The sequence below is a fragment of the Coregonus clupeaformis genome, chromosome 19 (genome assembly GCF_020615455.1).
Source record: "Coregonus clupeaformis isolate EN_2021a chromosome 19, ASM2061545v1, whole genome shotgun sequence".
In the NCBI taxonomy this organism is placed as follows: Eukaryota; Metazoa; Chordata; class Actinopteri; order Salmoniformes; family Salmonidae; genus Coregonus; species Coregonus clupeaformis.
The window spans coordinates 27,297,267-27,319,106 of NC_059210.1; the positions used below are offsets into that span (position 1 = coordinate 27,297,267).

A 21,840-nucleotide genomic window follows, 5' to 3' on the forward strand; every position below is an offset into this window, starting at 1 on the left:
TGGAACTGCTGCTATTGTTTGGAAATAAATTGTGTCAGGAGAATAATATGACTGTTAAGACTTTGTCCTCTTGGTTGACTTGGTAAAGCTTTATGAATTTATGGGATGTCTCCATACCTCTCCACACTAGAGGGCAGTATGAACATTATATTTGTCCAAGAACAAATATTTGCCTGAGTGCAAAGAAGGCCAACTTTGCTTCATATCAAATACACATCTCTGACTGAGTCAGTGCTGCTATAAATGGATACTCCAATGACCATGTTTAGAGATCAACAAAATACCACAAATGTTTGAAATGTGTTCTGCTATCATATAGGTCACTCTAATCAGATGATGTTTGACATAAACTTCCCCTCTCTCTAATTAGTATATAAATTACACCATACACAACCCAACGTTAACAAGAGCAATTACAGTAAACCCAATGAGCTGCAGGCTGCATCAGGTCATCACCTGGTAATGTCTCAGAGTCTGGGTCTAGATTAGGACCAGAAGTGAGATGAGTCTCTCTGGGCATAGTAGGTCTGTTCAGGGGTATGCAACATTACAGAACCCTCAGATAGAAATGTATTGTGTAGAACCAGATGCAAACATGAATTCATTTTGCACAATGATAACATACATACTGTGGTATCCCCAGGGAATGACAGCAACACTGAGCTAGATTGTGAATTGTGAATTCTGCACAGCCAGATTCTCAATGTGCCTTACTGCCTGTCATCTGTCATTGTCATGCCAGATAATGAATGCATAACATTTATTTAGTGATAAACCTAACATTGGATACGTGTTTCTGTTTTTGCTTCCTGGTTCATAAGTATCATTGGCTCTTATAGACTGTCCCACAGTAACAGCAGTGGATGTATTATTAATGGAAAAAATATTGGTTTGAAAGTGATGGACCTCCTGTGACTTCATAAAGGTTTCAGCAATATTAATAATTAACTGACTCAACCTGAGTTGCCATTCAAAACAAATGTTCTCTTGCACTCTAATAACCTTGACAGCTAAAATAATGAATGAAAGGCAGGTAGGGTGATATTCCTTGGCAGGTTATTACGATTTTAGGTTTTATTATGACTTTATATAATATTTTGTGTCTGAAATACAGTTTAGTCATTAGGCTATAGTAAAATGACTGTAGCTGGCCAAAAACAGGGCTATACTTCCACAGCCTCTGTCAAGGGAAAAAGCAGTCAGCAGCAGCAGTCCAAAATACAGAAAGAGGCAGAGAGCACATAGTGGGAGAGAAGGAAGGAGGGGGACTGTAACTCCGCCTCCGGACTCGGATCGTCTCACATTCCTTATTCACAGCCCCTCACGTTAGAGAATAGAGAGAAAGGGAGAAGAAGGGCACAAGAAGAAGGAGAGCAAAACGACAATGGCAATCATCAAAACGTCTGTGCTTGACATATCCGATCATAGCGCATCTGCAACGTCGACTTGGGCATGGAGCACTCGCGCCATACACAGAGCTCAGCTGAATGACGTTACACCTGGTTTGACGACAAAATGAGGGTCATCTTCATCCAGAACGCCGGTTTCGTCGCTGCTTTCTCCGGAGGCAATGACGTTGAAGGTTTCGCCTGTTAGTTGTGAGTTAACGATGTTGGCAGCATTTTTACGGTAGATTATGTGAACGACCCAGAATAAACGAAAGACTATGAGATAATAATGCCAGTATAGGCTACTACACGGATGACGAGAATAGAATAGCCTGATGTTGAAATAACCTAAATATTTTTTTCTTTCTGGATTGCTCAATTTTGAGCACCATTGTTCATACCCGAGGAGACATACAATCGAAAGTGGATTCAGCTTTCGACATGCATTCGTCTGTCGAATTCTGAATACATATTTAGAGGACTGTAGCCCTATAATATACCTTTATAGTTAAACATGTATAATATGCATTGCATTATGTATCAGGCGCGTAAAGACAGGTGATGTCACATGTCTCCTTTATAACCTTTTGCTTTTTTATTTAATCGTATAATAATGACTCACTCTTATAAGGCGACAAATGGATGACTAGATATGGAGAGAATTCTTTGATTAGAGAAGAATTAACAAAGGGAGTGATCATTAGACAATCGGAATAATTTCTATGTTCATTAATATAATATTTACGCATTATTCACTGTAATTTATTTTATTTATTACGACTATTATTAGGCCTATAATAAGTATAACTATAGTATAAATATTTGTAACAAATAGCTTAGTTTAAGATATTTAACTGTGGGAAGTTAGTTTGAATACTTCCCTAGAGATGGAAACAGCTTGTCTCTCGGCCCACCGAGGGCTGACCCGTCCTGAGGCCAAACAAACCCTCACCTCAGCGGCGAAACTATCTAGGGGTGACCTGTCCCCTCCATCGCTACCTGCCGGTCATTCAATGGCAGAGACACCGGCAGCTAGCGATGGCAGCAGGAGAAATTCAGGCTTCAAGAAACACCACCACAAGCATAACCTGAAACACCGCTACGAATTGCTCGAGACTCTCGGAAGAGGGACCTATGGCAAAGTCAAGAAGGCAATTGAACGACACTCCGGCAGAGAGGTGAGACACTTATTTATGCATAGGGGTTTTAAACACTCTTTACGCATAGGGGTTTCAAGAACCCTGTATGCCTGAGACATCTGTAAAAGTTCTTCTTGCGTTTACACAGGCAGCCAATTCTGGTCTTTTGACCAATCAGATCAAGAAAATATCTGATAGAAATACCAATTATTTGAAAAAATATCAGAATTTGGCTGCCTATGTAATTTAAGCCTACAGACTTGAGACGCCCAATCCTGAGACATAGCTACAACAAAGAGGCCCCAAATAGCTTCTTTGCTGAGCTCTAGGCATGTGCATCTTTTTTTCCCTCTGGGAATTCCCCCGTGCTCATAAGGCCCTAGAGGCCCTGGGAATGTCTTTAGCACGCGCTGTCCTCAATGATACACATCATTGAAACAGGCCAACACTCCTCCAAGATACTTCAGCCTACTCACACTGAATGGGCTGGAATGTGCCATTTATTGCTGGAAGGTTAAGAGGCAAACTCAAACTTGAGAGCTGGCCTAGAATAACACCTATTTTTGATGTTGTTGAAATAATTTAACTGCATGTTAAAATAATAATTGCCTGAATGACTGTGTCCCTTTTACCAATGTCCCTCAACTGTTTTGTTTTTGTTTGTGTCTTGGTGTTGTTTTGGTCAACAAGTTCCTTGAGTTTCTCAATGACTTGGAGGACTGCAGCATGTCATTGAATGCTCACCATCTGCCCTCATGCACCATATTTGGAGACCCATGTACCTCACCTCTTCAGATATTTCTATGTGCTGCAGAATTTTACCCATGGTCCCCTTTTGGCAGAACGAGAGGAAATTTCCTTACGTGTGTTCAGATTCAGAATGCCAGGGGGGAAACTCAGTCGGGTCAACATGTCCCTCTGTGTTCCATAGCTCCTGGCACATGCATGCTTGGCACCATAAACCCATAGCTCAAATAGCTCCCTCACATGGCCTGCCTGGCAGGTGCCACTGCTTTATGGCATCAATGCCTTATAGCAAGTTTTCCAACTCATTAAACAGCTTGGTTCAAGTGAAAATCAGGGTCTGTTTGGGTCTGTTTTTAAAAGCCTAGTCACATTTGGTGATATTTTTAAGGCTATTGTGTTATATCCCATTAATAACCACAGTTTTACCACTTAGTATGTCATTGCCATCTCCACATGCCCTGACATCATTCTAGAGATTTATGGAGTGATGGTAGTGCCTGATCAAAATAATGTATGCACTAACTGTAAGTCGCTCTGGATAAGAGCGTCTACTAAATGATTAAAATGTAAATGTATCAGTGAGCCTGGCCTGGCTTTGTTCTTCAGCCTTTAATGATTCCACTTCAAATAGCAGGCAGCAGAGCTGACCCTGGAACCCTAGGTGGTAGCTAATTATAAATCAACCTGAACAGTTGCCATTGAATGTGTCACAACATTATTACCAGTACAAGTGGCCATGGGCCCTTTGTAAATTAACACTTGAGTACATTCAGTTCAGAGGCACCCAAACAGAGATAGAGAGGGTGTGCAGACTGTGGCCCCAGGGCACGTGTGTCTGGCATGGTGCTGTGAGAGTGTACACGACCCCTGACCTAAAGAGCCCCTAGTGTCCATATGATAGAGATAGCAACAGGGTGAGAGACTGTTATGGAATCCCTCTGCTGGCCCTGCCTGTATTACTTTCCCTGGCGTGCCCCGGCTTCCTTTGCAGCTAATGAGAAGAGCAGAAGGGCAAAGAGATTGAGAAGAGACTGATGACGTGTGTGTGGGACTATCACTGAAGAGAGATTGATTAGATGTCGGGGTGCATGAGTGCATGTGTTAAAGTTTGACAGCCTGTAGACATAGAATCTGCACAACCTTCTGTTGTGTTTGTCGGCTGCTCACTTTGGATGGCAAGTCGGTTTATCTGTGTCCTCATACTGTATGTGTGGCTTGATTTGACTACTGTATGTGTGGTTTGATTTGATTACTGTATGTGTGGTTTGATTTGACTACTGTATATGTGGTTTTATATCACTACTGTATATGTGGTTTGATTTGACTACTGTATGTGTGGTTTGATTTGACTACTGTATATGTGGTTTTATATCACTACTGTATGTGTGGTTTGATTTGACTACTGTATGTGTGGTTTGATTTGACTACTGTATGTGTGGTTTGATTTGACTACTGTATGTGTAGTTTGATTTGACTACTGTATGTGTGGTTTGATTTGACTACTGTATGTGTGGTTTGATTTGACTACTGTATGTGTAGTTTGATTTGACTACTGTATGTGTAGTTTGATTTGACGACTGTATGTGTGGTTTGATTTGACTACTGTATGTGTGGTTTGATTTGACTACTGTATGTGTAGTTTGATTTGACTACTGTATGTGTGGTTTGATTCTAACTCTTGCACGTGTGGTTGTTATGCTGTAGATGTTGCCAGGACAGAAGGGTGTGTGTAGGCGCGTGTGTGTGCTTACATGCGTAGGCCTCCTGTAGCTCAGTTGGTAGAGCATGGCACTTGCAACGCCAGGGTTGTGGGTTCAATTCCCACGGGGGGCCAGTATGAAAAATGTATGCACTCACTAACTGTAAGTCGCTCTGGATAAGAGCGTCTGTTAAATGACTAAAATGTGTGTGTGAGGGAGGAGATGCCTTGGTTGTGGTGACAGCAGGGCCCAGAGTGGGCATTGACACATGAAAGGCCATCCCCAGCAGGAAATGAGACACGAATGGAAAGTTAATATCCTGTGTGGGGGTCCAAAGCAGAGGGAGGGATGAGAAGGTAGGAGGAGAGGAGCAGTTTAAAGACAGGGAAACCCACCATAATGGGAATGGTGGGCTTCACTTAAGGGGTTAGAAAGTCACATTCATATGAGTTTAAAGCACTAGATTACCTCACCCCCAAACAATGGATTCACTGGGGATTAACTGGGAGGAGAAAATTACTGAGATTCACTGTTATGGGCTGTAGTTGTGCAGTTATCAGCAGTTTTTCTTCTTCACTCTGGCTCTGTGGTAAACAGATGGCTCAGCTCTCTCAATCAATAATAGGGTCCTCCCTGCTATTGTCAACTCCCCTGACACACACACACACACACACACACAAAATATCTCTCTCTATCCACACAAATGAACATGATCTTAAGAGAGAAAGGGAACTTGTGATGGATACCTCATCTATTTTAATGGGCTGAGAAACCGCAGGTCGTTGTCAGGCTCTAGTGGAGCGGAGCGTGGCCTCTCACATCAAACACACTGCAGCATACAGCCTGTAGAGGAGGACTATACCTGGCACAGGGTGGCTGGGCCAGGCCGGTAGGGCAGCCATCTGTGTGACTGACAGTAATAGCACACCACTTAAAGACAAACGCAGGGCTGCAGTACTGTAGCCAGTCAGCCAGCTGGCAGGTGGATGATACACAGGCCTGCGTGTTTAATGACCCCACCCACTACAGGGTCCCAGGGGGATAAGAGACGAGCCTGGGGGGATGGATGGATCTTTGTCTGCTCTCTGTATTGTTGGAAGGCTGTCTCTCTAATAGGTTGACATATTTCTTCTTATTTCTTGTGTGTTTTTTCTAGTATTACATTGTTATTGATTATTGCATGGTTGGGTTTTGCGTTTGCAAGAAAGGCATTTCACTGTACTCATGCATGTGATATTAAAAACTTGAAACGTACAGTATAATGAGGGTCAAAGGGCAGTATCTATTGATACTGTACTATCCGCAATAAGGAAGTACATGCTGTCCAGTCGTCCACAAATCTCTCAAAAAATTAAACCACACACACCACTGTACCCATGACTTAGGGTCATGTCAGTAAGACCATTGTGTACTCCCTAAAAAAATTAATTCAGAAATAAACCTTTGTGTATTTATACATGACCATCTCCAAGTAGAGTATGTCCTGTATTGTATTTCTATAGGAACTGAAAGAACACCCCTTAAATTAAAAACAGCAAAAGTGAAAAACAGACCTGCAGTGTCCTGCTTCACATAGAGACAGACTGGGGATTTACGTTCCCTCTCATGGTTTAGGATTTGGCATGAAGTGAATACAGTACTAATGCTGTTGATAACCCCATGAGGTAATGGAACACACGAAACAGTGGAGGTACAACACTTAACCAATAAAGACCAGTGACTAACTAAGACTTAAAGACTGCTACTCAGCGTGTGGAAACAAAACAGGGCCTTTACTTGTTCATATTTACATCTTTCTTTTAATTCTATGTAATCAAGTCGTTCTCTGGATGAAGAAAGTTATTCGGTTGGGTTATTTTTATGAATTTACACAGTAATTAGCTTGGCACACTGACTGTGTGGTTTCTACTGCTGCCTGGCCCTGGAGTAGAATTGGCCTTCACTGTAATTGACCTCTCTCTTAGTAAGGAAAGCTTTTGTCCTCCCTATAGGCTAGCAAACAGAGACCGGCTGAATGAATACAGTAGTAAGGATAGTCTATGGGGCTCAAACATGTATGTTTAGCATTAGGGGGAGTCTCTGTTGACTTGACATTTTTTACTCTTATCCAGAGCGACTTACAGGAGCAATTAGGGTTAAGTGACTTGCTCAAGGGCACATCGGCAGATTTTTCACCTAGTCTGCTCTGGGATTCAAACCAGCGACCTTTCGGTTACTGGCCCAACGCTCTTAACCACTAGGCTACCTGCCACCCTTGACCTTAGGCCTCTGGTTTGTAGTTTTTACAATAGATGTGGGTGTAGACCTACATACTGTACGACGTGTGTAAGTGTTTGTGAGCAGGATGGTGTAAATCAACACGATACGTTGGCCTGAAAATGTGTTTGTTTGGCACTTGCATCTACTGTAATGTCTTCGCAGGCTAGTTAAGAAGGTTCAGCTCATCAATCCACACACACCGCCCCGAGCTGCAGTTGCCATGGAAACCCACAGCACAGAAACACCCTATTCTCCTTGATGTTCTACCTATGTCCATTAGACCGGAGTCTGGCTAGGGGGAGTCGCCCCCGCCCCACTCCACACACATCACAGACTAGATAGACCAAGCCCCTAGCACTAGCTGTCTGTTAATACCAGGGTGAACACTCAGTACAAAGGAGTCCTCCATTACTGCACCACGTGCCACATTGTTTTTTCGCCAAGAGCACCTTTATTTTCTCCTCTTAAGAGACGGGGAATTACACAGCAGGAGCCTCTGATGACTGAGTCTCAGTGCCTCTCCTGTCTGTGTTGACTGGCTGAGTGGAGAGCAGAGGTCAGAGGTCACAATGGGTGGGTCACTATGGGGCTCTAGGAAGGAGGGTCAAAGAGTGTTCATTTAGATTATGTTATGTAAGACATACTGTATTTTGCGAAGGTCAACAGAGCAAACATTCTGGCTGTCCAAATGTCCCTGCTGATGTACGTGCAACGAGCTGTCTGCAACGAGTGTTGTGGTTATTGTTTTTTAACATAGTTTGTGTGTGTCTGAGAGGCTGATTAGGAGAACACTTCTATAAACTAGCTTATAAGGAGTTGGAGTGCTGCTCCCTCCTGAGTGTCCTCCCGAGTGGCGCAGTGGTCTAAGGCACTGCATCGCAGTGCTAGCTGTGCCACTAGAGATCCTGGTTCGAATCCAGGCTCTGTCGTAGCTGGCTGTGACCGGGAGACCCATGGGGCGGCGCACAATTGGCCCAGGGTAGGGGAGGGAATGGTCAGCAGGGATGTAGCTCAGTTGGTAGAGCATGGCATTTGCAACGCCAGGGTTGTGGGTTCAATTCCAGTATGACAAAAATAAAAATGTATCTACTCACTAACTGTAAGTCGCTCTGGATAAGAGCATCTGCTAAATGACTAAAATGTATATGCTGTGTGGGTGTATTGACTCTTGGTTTGACCTGTGTTGATTTATCATCACAATCTGTTAGTGAGTTTGATTGACCTGCCCACTCCACTGGTCATTTTCTCATGATTTTACACATTAGTCCACGTCAACTGACCAGAACACGTGTCTGTCCTCTGTGTCCTCAGGTGGCTATCAAGTCCATCCGGAAGGAGAAGATCAAGGATGAGCAGGACATGGTTCACATCCGCAGGGAGATAGAGATCATGTCGTCCCTAAAACACCCCCACATCATCTCTATTTATGAAGGTGGGTGTCTGTCTATACACACACATAGCACTTGATCTCTTCCTTCCTCCTGCCTGGTGCTGCTGTAAGACTGTCATGTTATGACAAGCAGATGTCATCATCCGATCTGGACCTCGGTTTTGGGATGTTATTCATCTTTTCTTCTCTGTCTGAGCCCAGTGAGTAGATCCAGTGTGTGTGTGTGTGTGTGTGTGTGTGTGTGTGTGTGTATGACTGCAAGTGTGTGTGTGTGTGGGTGTCTTTCAGAGAGTGTGTGTATATGTGTGTGTCAGGGGGGTGTCCGTGAGGTTTGCCTCTCTCTCCCACATCTGAGAGGTCTCCTCTTGTGTCTTCCGTGGTCTCAGGGCCATACATCTGTTAGTACTTGGAGAGATCTCCAGCTGGGAGCCAGACTGAGACTGAGGATAGTAGAAGGAGGGAGAGCGGGAGAGAGAGGAGGCTAACCCTGAGCCTGACTCCACAGATATGCACAGGGAGGAGAGGCCCTAAGCTCACGCTAAAGCTACATCCATATACAGTATATCTGTCCCACAACCCTCCAACAGACAAAGGCTTCACTCATATCTTGTGTTGCATATTTGCTCTTTTGGCTTGACCCCACACCTCCGTTTGAGAGGGGAATTGTGATTTACAGAGAATGTTGATGCAGGTGGTATTATCTTACATTTTCCAATCCAAGTTTGAACCACAAATGAACCGCCATTTCAAAGGGCAGTTAAACTATGAGTCACATCAGACTCATTCCTAATGCCTATTTCTGTTGTGCCACATTGTTTAACAACACTGCCCAAACCGGTTGACTATGACTGCTTTGATTGGGTTCAAAGTCTGCTAAACTTCATCGACCCACGTGTTGGTGACGAACAGTCAAACAGTGACATTTGTCATGGGAACAACAGTGAGTGTTGTGGTTATTGTTTTTTAACATAGTTTGTGTGTGTCTGAGAGGCTGATTAGGAGAACACTTCTATAAACTAGCTTATAAGGAGTTGGAGTGCTGCTCCCTCCTATGTGTGTGCCATGTACTCAGACCCACTGTCTGCTACCAACCCTTGCCAGTCATTTCTTTGGAGAGGTTGCCTGGTTTCTGGTGTTTCTCTTGTTTACTGTTGTGGGCTGGCGCCCGCCCAGAATAGTGTTGCAAATGTATAGACACATATGTGTATCCGGCAACACCCGTGTCAACAACTAACTGCCTGTGTGAAACAAAGCTGAAACAGATGTGCAGCGTTGATTAATTTTTTGAAAATAATGCCTGCGAGCATTTAAAGCACATTTGCTTGTCACTTCCAGCATAATTCATAACCTCATAACTCGATTTTAAAGGAACAATTTCCAGAGAAGTCTTCCTGAAGCAGTCAATATGGTCCATTCCATTGAAATAGTATTCACAACGGCTATTTGTGTATTGTTTTGTGTAATGCCATTGTTCCCCAGCAAACTTAAAGGCTACAAAACGAGCCTGACAAGGACCTCCCTCTGGTTTAGAAAAGAGAGGATTTTAAGAAGATTTCTCCGACTCATTCTCTGGTTTGAATGGAAAAAGCACTGCATTATCAGTACTGTGCATTACCCTCCTTGTAAAATATAAGACAAAGAACTAAATGTTCATGTTAAAGGCCTCACTTCAGACAACACACATTTAAACACACAAGGTAAATGTTCTTTGTAACTTCCTTGTCCTCTAACTCAGCTGAGGTAGCGATTTAGCTTAACTCTCATGTTAACAGCTCAGAGGCCTAGCCCTAGCTGGCCAAGCAAAGTCCAGGGCAGTGGGACAATAGGTGCTAATTAGTGTGATCTGAGACCTGCTGGCCGTGGAACAAAGAAAGAATGAGAGACTGACGGAGGGGCAGCTAGCTAGCGGGACCCAGCCCAGCGGGCCGTGGATAACACGCCTCCGTTATGTAAACCAGGTAATTATCCCATTGAATCATGGGGGGCTGGCTCTCAAACGGACCCCTGCCACGGCTCGCCGGAAGGGTCGTCCCGGGTCGAGGCTTTGTCAGCCAATCAGATCCGACCCCCAGGACAGCTGGCCCGCTTCCCGTGCTGCCTGCCCTGTCCGGCGGAACAGTCACAATCAGGGAGGGTTACCATCAATCAGCATCAACATGTTTTTACCATAGGATTATTCTCTTGACGGGAGGGTGAAGGAGAGGGGAGGGGTGGGCCTGTGAAGGTGCTCGCTCATGGGTGCAGAGAGCGGTGACTAGGCCTCCACCCCTGGAGCCCCTGCTGTGTGGGAAAATACACTGGCAGTTCTCATCCCTCACATGGTGCACTGCTGTTGGCACGGCAACATGCCCTGGCTGTAGGCGTAATGATACATGGGAGGCTAGATAGATAGTGGTGGAACAGGTTGTCCTGTGTCTAGTCTGTAGGGCGTTGAGGCTTCCTATCTCTTCTCCATGTGAATAGGGCTTAGTGTGGGGGCTTGGAATGTGGGAGAGAGTGGTGAAAGTTAGTGACATGATGAGAAGTTGATGATTTACTGTCCAGGTCAGGGCAAGAAGACACTATGGACCTTTGGTTAACTAGGCCCCCTCCTGTATTTATCTTCTATTTAACCTCTTTCCTTCGCTTCCTCTCCTCTCCTCTCCTCTCCTCTCCTCTCCTCTCCTCTCCTCTCCTCTCCTCTCCTCTCCTCTCCTCTCCTCTCCTCTCCTCTCCTCTCCTCTCCTCTCCTCTCCTCTCCTCTCCTCTCATGTCCTCTTCTCTCCTCTCTTCTCCTCTCATGTCCTCTCCTCTCTTCTCCTCTCCTCCCATGTCATCTCATGTCCTCTCCTCTCTTCTCCTCTCCTCCCATGTCCTCTCATGTCCTCTCCTCTCCAAGGGGTTTGGCTGATTACTAAAACACCCCCTCCCTCCCAGCAGTGTTGTTAAGACTCAAGCCAGACACATGAGGTGGGGTTGGTAGTGATGTAATGTAATCGTATGAGCAGTGCCGAGATGCAACGTGTTCTGGAGTTTGAACACAGCCAGTTTGCTCTGAATCTGGTAGGGGTTCTCATTTAGATGATATTCAACATAATACTGTCCACTGAAACGATGAAGTTAGTTGTTTTTCCGCAAATGTTTTTGTGATGAAATCTCTGCTTTGAAACAGATGGTATCTGTCTGTGTGTCCATGCTGACTGTGTCCATTCTACTTCTTCTGTCTCCTCCAGTGTTTGAGAACAAGGACAAGATCGTGATTGTGATGGAGTACGCCAGTAAGGGTGAGCTGTACGACTATATCAGTGAGCGCCGGCGCCTGAGCGAGAGAGAGACACGACACTTCTTTAGACAGATAGTCTCTGCCGTGCACCACTGTCACAAGGTAAGATTCTGCAGAGCAACACACACACATTTCTGCTAATCAGATGCAGGGCGAAATATCAGAACCTTGTGAATATAACCGTATATATCCCTCACGTTGTCAAGCAGTATGAGCTATGCTTTTCTTGGCATCTTGGTGTTAGGGAGGACAGATTTAACGCAAGCCAGTGTTGCCCATAGTGCACTGAGCAGTCCCAGTCTCGGCTCTGGTTCCCTGGGCCCTCATCTGTTGTCATGTCTCCATGTCCCTGGATCACCCAATAGCTCCCCCAGGACACCCCGTTATCTCCACCCCCACATAGAATGGATCCTAGCCCACACCCTCTCCTCCACTCCCCTCATTCAACCATGGTCCTCCAGAGAGGGTGGATGTTTGACTGGGCTCCCCCCTAGTCATCATCTCTACAGCTGGGATAGGATGATGTCATCTCCCCAGCATAGATAGGGGGAGCCCCACAATCACAGTGTATTGGGATGAGTCACTAGAGGCAACCGCACTTGGGGGTGGAGTAGCATGGTGTAGGGTGGGGTGATATAGTGTGGTTGACTGACACAGGAAGGAGGTGTACTGTGAGAGGGCTGATTAGAGCCACCTCCCCCCTCTCCAATCAGAAGCATGTGAACAAGTGTTCCCTGTCACTGCTAACCAACTGAAGACACACAGCACAAAACAGAACCCAGCCACAGCTGTAATGAAGTCACCCCATCACTTCCAGATCTGAAATGGCTGCATGTGTTTCCTGTCCCTGTGTGTACCACATGTTAATGCCTGCCTTGAAAGGGCCACTAACTACATAGTTGCTATTTAATCCGGGGCTGTTGTGAGAACATGATTTATCTGAGTCCATAATTACAGGCTCTTTTTTTATTGTGACACGTTAGAGGGAAAATCACTGCAGATGTCAACACAAAGACGATAGAGTGTGAGGCAGGGAATTTAAACAGTACTAGACCAATTGGCCCACTCTGACTATATCCCCTGAGAGCAACACTGGAGTTTGGTCTCTGTAAATCACCACACCATCAGCAAGCCGAGCGAACTGCAAACAAATGGCCCTCTACTGTACCAACCTAGAACCAACTAATGGACTGTTTGTTTTACAGAATGGGGTGGTGCACAGGGATCTGAAACTGGAAAATGTGCTACTGGATGAAAACTGTAACATTAAGGTAAGAAAGAGTCATTTTTAATAAACTCTACAGACCTTGCTTTTGTAACCTTGTAACAGAGTCTGTAAATGTTTAACAGAGTCTGTAACTTTGAATAGAGTTTAGATATGCCGGTGCTTGAAGGGTTTCTGTCACCTTGTCAGTACCATGAGACTTTTAATGACCTTTGTTATGTCACCTTGTCAGTGCCATGAGACTTTTAATGACCTTTGTTATGTCACCTTGTCAGTGCCATAATACTTTTAATGACCTTTGTTATGATGTTTTACCAAACCACTATGTTCTTCTGTCTCCGTCTCCCCACCAGATTGCTGACTTTGGGCTGTCCAACCTCTACCATAAGGAAAAACTGCTGCAGACGTTTTGTGGTAGCCCTCTCTACGCATCACCGGAGATAGTCAACGGAAGACCCTACCACGGCCCAGAGGTAGGCACTAGGCAGGCACCACACAGGTCAGAGGTCACAGACGGACACAATGAGACAGACTGGTTTTCTTTTGTCCCTGGGAGAAGTTATTACTAATCTCCAGGACCTGGCACTGTGGGGTGGGAGTCCCAGATCTAATAGAGAGATAGTGGTGTAGGGAGGAAGAGAGAGAGAGAGGGAGGGAGAGAGAGAGTGGTGGAGGGAAGGAGGGAGGGCGGGAGAGAGGGAGGGGGAGAGAAAGTGAAGGAGGGAGGGTGGGTGGAGGCATTAGGTCTCCTCTTTGATGGGATTACTCCCCAGTCAGTTACTATTCCCAGCAACTCTCACATCCTCAGTGGGAGGCCTCAGATGGTGTCTCAGCTCCCTTTGAAGACTTTAAACTTCCGGACTTTAGGAGTTACACAGACAGGCCCAGGAACTTCACTGCCAAGGATGGGTGGGACTGAGAAGTTGTTTAGTTGAGAAAAAGGGAGAGAGAGTAACAAAATAGCCCCAAACGATTTATTGACTAATTCCAAGGTAATTGTTCTTCAGGGCGTTTTCCGAATTGCAAGAAGAGTTGTGCGTTATAAAAAGTCCAACCATTCAATTTTGTATAATTCACTGTGCAAAAAATCCCCACAGAGATTGCAAATTAAAATGACAGAACCCAGTTGCGGAAAATCCACAAATTACAGCTAACACTGGAAACAAAAACAGAACACAACAATGGCACTCGCCCCGTCTCACCCTCCCAGCGGCCCTGCCAGCCGACCAATTACGGAGGAGAGGTCTCAGTCAGTTAACCAATGAAAGAGCGGTTCCAGGGTGAGACATTCCTGGCTTTGGCCCTAGGGGAAGTCCAGTCAGTGTGGGGCTGCCGGGGCAGCCCTATCTAATTTCCTGTGCCCTGACAGTCAGTCCCTGACAGCCAGTCCCAGACCTCAGTCCCAGCGCTGGGCTGGCTATACCCCCCTGGCCATCAACAGCCACATTCCTCCAGGAGTCTTGTCCTTCCCTTCCAAAGCCTGACATCTGGCTAATCAGTGGCTGGCAGTGTGTCTCCTGAGATCTGTCAGGGCCAGGATATCACAGCTCTGCCATCTCTGCTAGACTCATTACCCACCCTCCGTCCCACTCTCTGTCCCCCCTCCTGCACCCTCCATGCCCCAGACACTGGTCTTACATAACCCATTTACTAAGAAAGCCACATTGCATTAGGTTAGTGGACAGAAAGTAAGACAGAGGGAGAAATGGGAACAAACTGGCACAATCCCGACTCCACACTAGTGTTTATCACTGTTTCTATGGCTGAGAGGATGGAGATGGAAAGTGGGGCCAAGAGCAATATGGTATAGCTGTGCGGTGCTTACAGTGTTTCAGCTGTCGCTACACCATAGTTACGTCGTTCCAGTTCAGATACAGTATGCTCCTTGTTAATGTTTTGATAATCTGTTGCTAACCCAGTAATGGCATTGAGCCTCATTTATCAGTTACTGGAAATTGGAAAAGGGAAATGTGAGATTCCTATCCTTTTCAACTGCGTCTCCAGTGACTGATTTAACTGACTAATCTCTCACATTCAGTCTATCTGATCCTGATCCTGATCTGTGTAGCGACCTATGTATTGACACGTGTGTGTGTTGCTATAGGTGGACAGCTGGGCTCTGGGGGTGCTGCTGTACACCCTGGTCTATGGGACCATGCCGTTCGATGGAGGAGACCACAAGAACCTCATCCGCCAGATAAGCAATGGAGATTACAGAGAGCCCACCCAGTCCTCAGGTGCAGAACAAGACCCTCAAATCAAATCAAATCAAATACAATATAATTGTATTTGTCACATGCGCCGAATACAACAGGTGTAGACCTTACCGTGAAATGCTTACTTACAAGCCCTTAACCAACAATGCAGTTCAAGAAAGAGTTAAGAAAATATTTACTAAATAAACTAAGGTAAAAATTGTAAAAAAGTAACACAATAAAATAACAATAACGAGGCTATATACAGGGGGTACCGGTACCGAGTCAATGTGTGGGGGTACAGGAAATTCGAGGTAATTTGTACATGTAGGTAGGGGTAAAGTGACTCAACCTACACAGTCTAAGATCTAGTTTCCCTCTATCCACACACCCTCTACGCTTAGAAAAAAGGGTTCCAAAAGGGTTCTATGGCTGTCCCCATAGGAGAACCATTTTTGGTTCTAGGTAGAACCCTTTTGGGTTCCATGTAGAACCCTCTGTGGAAAGTGGTTTACCTGGAACCAAAAGGGTTCTTCAAAGGGATCTCCTATGGGGACAACCGAAGAAACCTTTTAGGTTCTAGATAGCACCTTTTTTTGTAAGATTGTATACACTGTCTAAGTCAGGGATGAGCAACTGGCGGCCTGCGGCCCCCCTTTTGAAGGCCCTCTCATCAACCCCCCCCCCACAAAAAATTAATAACTCAGTCGGGGTCTCAACTTACTGTTGCGAGTTAGAATAGTAGAATACACAAGGTGCAATTTAGAAATTTGGTTGTGCATCAGCAGTTTTTTTCTTGTTATGTCAGTCACTGATAGTCAGTCAATTAGCCCATGTCAGCAAAAATTTGTTAGATTGCTAAATTAGTTTAGCAGCCAGATATCTAAACTTGTAATCATGGTCAAATGACCGGCCGGTAATTGATTCTTTTAGTCAGTCTCACTCAGATATCATATTAAAAACTACAAACATTTCTCTCCACCCCATGGCAAAATGAGTAGAATTGCATGAAATAAGTTATACAATTGCTAAATCTGCTTTCTGCCCCATGGCAAAATGTGTAGCATTACAGCAAACTTGCTTTAAAACTGCAACATTTTCTCTACACCACATGACAAAATGTGTACAATTTCACAAAATGTGCTCTAAAACGTACAGTACATTGCTCTCCGCTGTCAAGAGGGGGGCCACTAAAATGTTTTGCTCACAATGTGGCCCTTCAGATTTTTTGTGGCCCCCACCCCCATCAAATTTGCCCATTCCCGACTAAGTAGAACTATTATTAGATAATGAATGCTCTGTAGCAAAAGAAAACACTGAAATGTAACCCGATCATACATGCCCCCTGTTGTGCTCATAAACAGAATGTTAATCTCTGCTCCCCTCCTGTTTCCCTTCCCAGATGCCCGCGGTCTGATCCGCTGGATGTTGATGGTGAACCCAGAGCGGCGGGCCACGGTGGAAGACATCGCCAACCACTGGTGGGTCAACTGGGGCTGTAAGAGCAGCGTGTGCGACTGTGAGACACAACGGGACAACGGCACCTCCTCTCCCATGCTGGCCCGCTTCATCGACTGGCAGAACCGCACCGAGCCCCGGCCGGGAAAACCCACCACCCTGCTGCCCCTGGTCCTCCGCCAGCGTCCCAAGAAGTCCAAGAAGGAGAATGAAGTGGGGGATGGGCCCCACGGTGGAGTGGAGGGGGACAAGCCAGGGCTGAAGAGGCCCAAGGGGATTCTCAAGACCAGGGTGACGGAGGAGCAGCGCTCGCCCAGCCTGGAGGAGGTGGAGCTGGGGAGTGGTGGAGCGATGATGGGGCTCAGGCCAGCCGAGGGAGAAGCAGGCTGCTCTAGCCCCGACAGAGAGGAGGAAGAGGAGGAGCCTGCCCTGGCAGGGGGCTCGCCAGCTAAGATGGTGCCCACCCTCCCCAAGAAGGGCATCCTGAAGAACAACCAACAACGGGAATCAGGGTACTACTCCTCCCCGGAGCGCAGCGAGTCCTCCGAGCTGCTAGGGGGCGCCACCATGTCCCTGGTCACCGCCTGCAACTCCCCTCCTAGGAGAGTGGTGGGGAGGAAGGGCATCTTGAAGCGCAATGGGAAGTATTCCACCTACAGCGGCCCTCCCTCAGCTGGTGCTCTCGGGGAGCCCTCCTCGGGGGGTGACTCAGGCCTGTCCCGTAGCCAGAGCCGTCCGTCCAGCATGGTGTTGGAGGACGACGTCCTGTCCCCCAGTTTGTCCCCCGACTGGCCCCCCATCGCCCCACACCGCCCCAACATCAGGGCCTGCGTGTCAGCCGAGAACCTGCTGCAGCTGGCCAGCTTCAAGGGCTTCCAGGCGGCCCCTCCGCTCCATGGGTCAAAGTTCAGCCGGACCCCCAGAGCGCTGGGGTCCCCAGGGGACAACGGCAGCTTCTCCCTGCTGGGGGACCTGGACGACATGACTCAGGTGTACCAGCAAGCCCTGGACATCAGCAGCAACCTCACCTAGCCGAGGAGGGCCCGGGGGGGAAGAGAGGAGGCAGCCAGGTGGCCAAGCTGATGCTATAACATCTGTCTCTGTTGGTGTGTATGCGTGTGTGTTCATGTATGTGCATGTCATTGACGACAATTGACCAGTGTGTTGCTGGGATAGCCTACCTACACTTTTTGGGAGGTTATAGTTTTCTTACCGGGAATTTTATCCTTGTTGGAAACTATATTATACATACACTGTTATGCACTTCTCAGTCAAAGGAAATTCAGTTAGCAGGGTTTTCAAACGATGTAGAGAGAAAAACAACTGGCACGAGAGAATGCCACCCAGCCTGCCTCCTCCATCCGCCCATAGACTTTGCTGTGTTCAAATGTTTACATATTCAGCAAAAGGCAAGTTAGAATCACAAATGCAGAAATCAGAAACTGGTTGGCTCTTGAAGCGAGCCATGAATTGAGTTGGAGTTTAAAAATGCACCTTAAAACTCACACAGAGCAGGTTTTTGTGATCTTTTACTTCCTGTAAAAAACAAACCAGGGTCTTGCGCCAAAATAACTGACAATGTTAATTATTTATTCATATTTGCGTAGATTTTAGTTGAATAGAAAACTGGTGGGTTCTGGCAGTACTGGAAGAGTCCAAAGCTCAATGTCTCCAACCCTTTGTGTGGAACTGACATATGTAATTATTATGTTACCCATTAAAATGAAACATGTATACATGATATATTAATATGGCTGCATATGTAAAACATGCAGCTATGTATATCACCATAAAAGCGCATGTCCTATATATGAGCATATGATATTAGGGAATATGTAGGAAGTGCCTTTTAGATCCATATAAAATTATGTATGTCATTTCCTGAAAGTGGAGAGAGATGGATGCCAGGCCAACCTGTCACCAGTTGTACTGTTTTGATTCGTATACATGTGAACGTGGTGAGAGAGACCCAGGACCTTAATGGAACACACAGCAGCCTATAGCCTTACACAGTCACAGGTCAGGGGTCACACAGACCTAAAACGGCAGTTGAGATGAAACAGTCCCATCTCCATTCCCCAAAAAACGCAGTCAGGAACAAGAACCAAGCCCAGAGAGATGACAGAGTCTTAAACAATCCTTTTCGTGCAGTACTTTCTAGTTTTTTTGTTCCCCCATAGATGTGTCAGCAGTTTGGTGATTTGGTTTAAACACACGGCCTGGCCAGGTGAGCTGGAGGGGTCTGGAGCTGCTCACCTTAGTGAAGGTAGATGGCTCAGATGCCCTCTCATAGCCCTGGAATGTCCTTGGCAAATAAACAGCCATGTCTGTGGTTGTTTTGTCTGTCTGTCTGTAGTGCTGGAGTTGCCTCTGGTTTGAGGACTTCTCTCTCAATTGGCATAACTTGGCTACAGAGTCATACCAGCTGGAAATGACAAAGAAACCCTACACTCTTAGAAAAAAGGTTTCAGCTGTCTCCATAGGATAACCGTTTTGGCTCCAGGTAGAACCCTTTTGAGCCAAAAAGGGCTCTTCAAAGGGTTCTCTTATGGGGACAGCCGAATAACCCTTTTAGGTTCTAGATAGCACAGCTTTTTCTAAGAGTGTACGTCATGTGTAGACCCACGCAATGCTCAGGTTGTTATTTGTGGATGTTATAGTCTAGTTAATTTTTAACGCAGGCACCCCCTCCCACTCCACAAAGGGCTAAGTAGGAGGATTTGTTTCAGAGCTCTGATGACACAGCACATTCCACAGACAATGGCTGGAGACGTGTTGGTGCAGGAGATGTTATCGGTACCTGGCAGGTGGGTTCTGTGGTGTGTGCTGTCGGGCCTCCAGCTGTGTGTACAGGGGAATTATGTCAACTAAGCATAATTAGCCAGCTATTGTTTCTATTAGAGGAAAGTAGCGTGTAGCAGAGAGAAAAATAATGGTAGAGTGAACGAGAGAGGGAGAGCGTTGTAGAGATTTGAGTGGGAAACAAGTGTTGGAGTGAAAGAGAAATGTTCTTGGTGATGGTGAGATTTGAGAGGCCTTTCCTGTTGGAAAGGGTGAAAGAGTTGAAGGAAACAGGTATGTAGACTAGTGAAAGTAACATAGAGAAAGTGAGTTCTGAGTAGAAAGAAAGGAAATGAACGTTTAAAAAAAACCAAAGATGAGAAGAAGCTTTAATGATCCAGGGGATGAAATAGATTGGGTACTGTATGTGCCCTTGGAACTTTTAACCATAGATGGGAAACCTCATCTGAAAATGAATTCATTTTGCAACAATAGTAGCCTGACAGGCTTTTGTTATATTTTTACTTTTGTGTTAAGAGATTGTTTTAGGCCGAACGCTAGAGGCTTTTAAAGCAACTTGTGTCATGGGCTGAGTGTGTTCTGTGGAACGTGTTTGTGTGGCGTGTTTAGAATGGCCTTGGTGTGCAACACATTTCAATCCTGGGATGGGGCGGCAGATCTGTGACTGATACATCCGATATATTATCAGAATATGTGTATGGGAAACTATAGCAACCCCCAAGCAACAGAATGAACATGTTGAATGTTGTCAAAGGTCCGCTAGTGCAAAGTCCTGGGTATTGATTGAAACGACAGACCCGTTCCGTATTATATTGCATTTTATTGCCCTTTGTATTGCCTTTTATTGTCAACTGGATTTACAGTGATAAAATTATACTATGTTAGTATTTTGTTTCATTACGCTTCTGTTTTTGATTCTCCAAAATATAGAAACTTTATATTGCTTTATGTTATGGCAGAAAGTATTTCTTCCCTGAGTTTGGCCGTAAGAGATCAGAGGACTGATCTGACGTCGGTGGGATCTGAATGTTTCCCCTATTTTGGTACACCTGGTACACATGTCTTATTATTATGACAGTAACCTCTCTAAAATGCTAACACATAGCAACACAGGGATAAACACATACGTGTACGTGCCATCACATTGACAACCCCTTGTTTGACCCCAAATAAGTAATGGTAAGACTCCATCTGTACCAAAGCAGGGAATTCCTAATCTAAGGAGTGATATCAGGAAAAAACAATGGAAAGAATCTGATTAAACTCTATCTGCCAAACTGGAAATAACTGGTGCATATCCGTTAGTTAGTAGCAGAAAGTCTAATCATAGGAAAACTTGACTGGATAATGGTATTAAGACAATAATAATAATAATAGTATTATGTTATTTAAGTATTATTTTTGTTACGGCTCATAATTTTTCTTGGCTATTGCCATGGTTATGATTTTTATTTGGTATCAGTTGGTGAACCTGGACTGCCAAGGTGGTTTAAGTTGAGTGCCTTTGCTATCTTTTATGATCATGTTTTTTTTTTTTTTTGGTAATGATAATTATTATCAAGGTGTTTTTTATACTTGTATTTATTGGTGATTAAGCCATTTGATGTATAAAGCTACTCTGTCCATGCTTTGGCCTGCTTGGGAATGTGTTGATGACATAAATGGAGATATATCATTGTCTGGGATACAGCATTAGGGGAGTGATGATGTGTCATTTCATTGTGAAAGCGTTGGTCAAGTATTTGTTTAAGGAGTTGCAATCTAATTTCATTGTATATGAATAAGTCTTAAGACATTTCCTGGTGAGGAACCAAACTTCATGTGTCCCTCTACTACAACCCTTCTACTGTAGTACTGTACCAACTGAAATAAATGGATCACGTCAAAGAAGTTGTGTTTCGTGTCTGACTTTGTGTGTTCTGTGTTGTTCATTTTATGTCTGTCTTGCTTTTCTTGGCATTAAAATCCTACTGTAATCTACTTGCATATTTTGGGAATTGGTAGAATCCGACTGGGCAAAAATTGGTTGAAACAACGTTGTTTCGATGTAATTTCAACCAAAACATTCAATGTGATGACATTGAATCAAAGTGGGCAGGTAGCTTAGTGGGTAAGAGCGTTGTGCCAGTAACCGAAAGGTCGCTGGTTCTAATCCCTGAGCTGACTAGGTGAAAAATCTGTCGATGTGCCCTTAAGCAAGGCACTTAACCCTAATTGCTCCTGTAAGTCGCTCTGAATAAGAGCGTCTGCTAAAATGTAAGTGGAAAACTGATTG

The 21,840-nt window shown here is 45.2% G+C and overlaps 1 protein-coding gene across 1 annotated transcript; it reads left to right on the top strand.

Annotated features, from left to right (window-relative positions):
- The first annotated feature begins 1,296 nt into the window (after positions 1 to 1,296).
- Positions 1,297 to 19,281, top strand: LOC121531744 (NUAK family SNF1-like kinase 1). The gene is made up of 7 exons (XM_041837163.2): positions 1,297 to 2,566; positions 8,545 to 8,665; positions 11,836 to 11,987; positions 13,091 to 13,156; positions 13,464 to 13,583; positions 15,215 to 15,347; positions 16,708 to 19,281. The coding sequence occupies exons 1-7, from the start codon at positions 2,276 to 2,278 to the stop codon at positions 17,793 to 17,795; spliced, it is 1,971 nt and encodes a 656-aa protein (XP_041693097.1). The 5' UTR covers positions 1,297 to 2,275; the 3' UTR covers positions 17,796 to 19,281.
- The last annotated feature ends 2,559 nt before the right edge of the window (positions 19,282 to 21,840 follow it).

Excerpts from the sequence above, each read along its gene's own strand:
- LOC121531744 (XM_041837163.2), top strand. The coding sequence starts at position 2,276 with ATGGAAACAGCTTGTCTCTCGGCCCACCGAGGGCTGACCCGTCCTGAG. Across the intron at positions 13,584-15,214 it reads GACCCTACCACGGCCCAGAG|GTGGACAGCTGGGCTCTGGG; the intron begins GTAGGCACTAGG and ends GTGTTGCTATAG. Across the intron at positions 15,348-16,707 it reads AGAGCCCACCCAGTCCTCAG|ATGCCCGCGGTCTGATCCGC; the intron begins GTGCAGAACAAG and ends TTCCCTTCCCAG.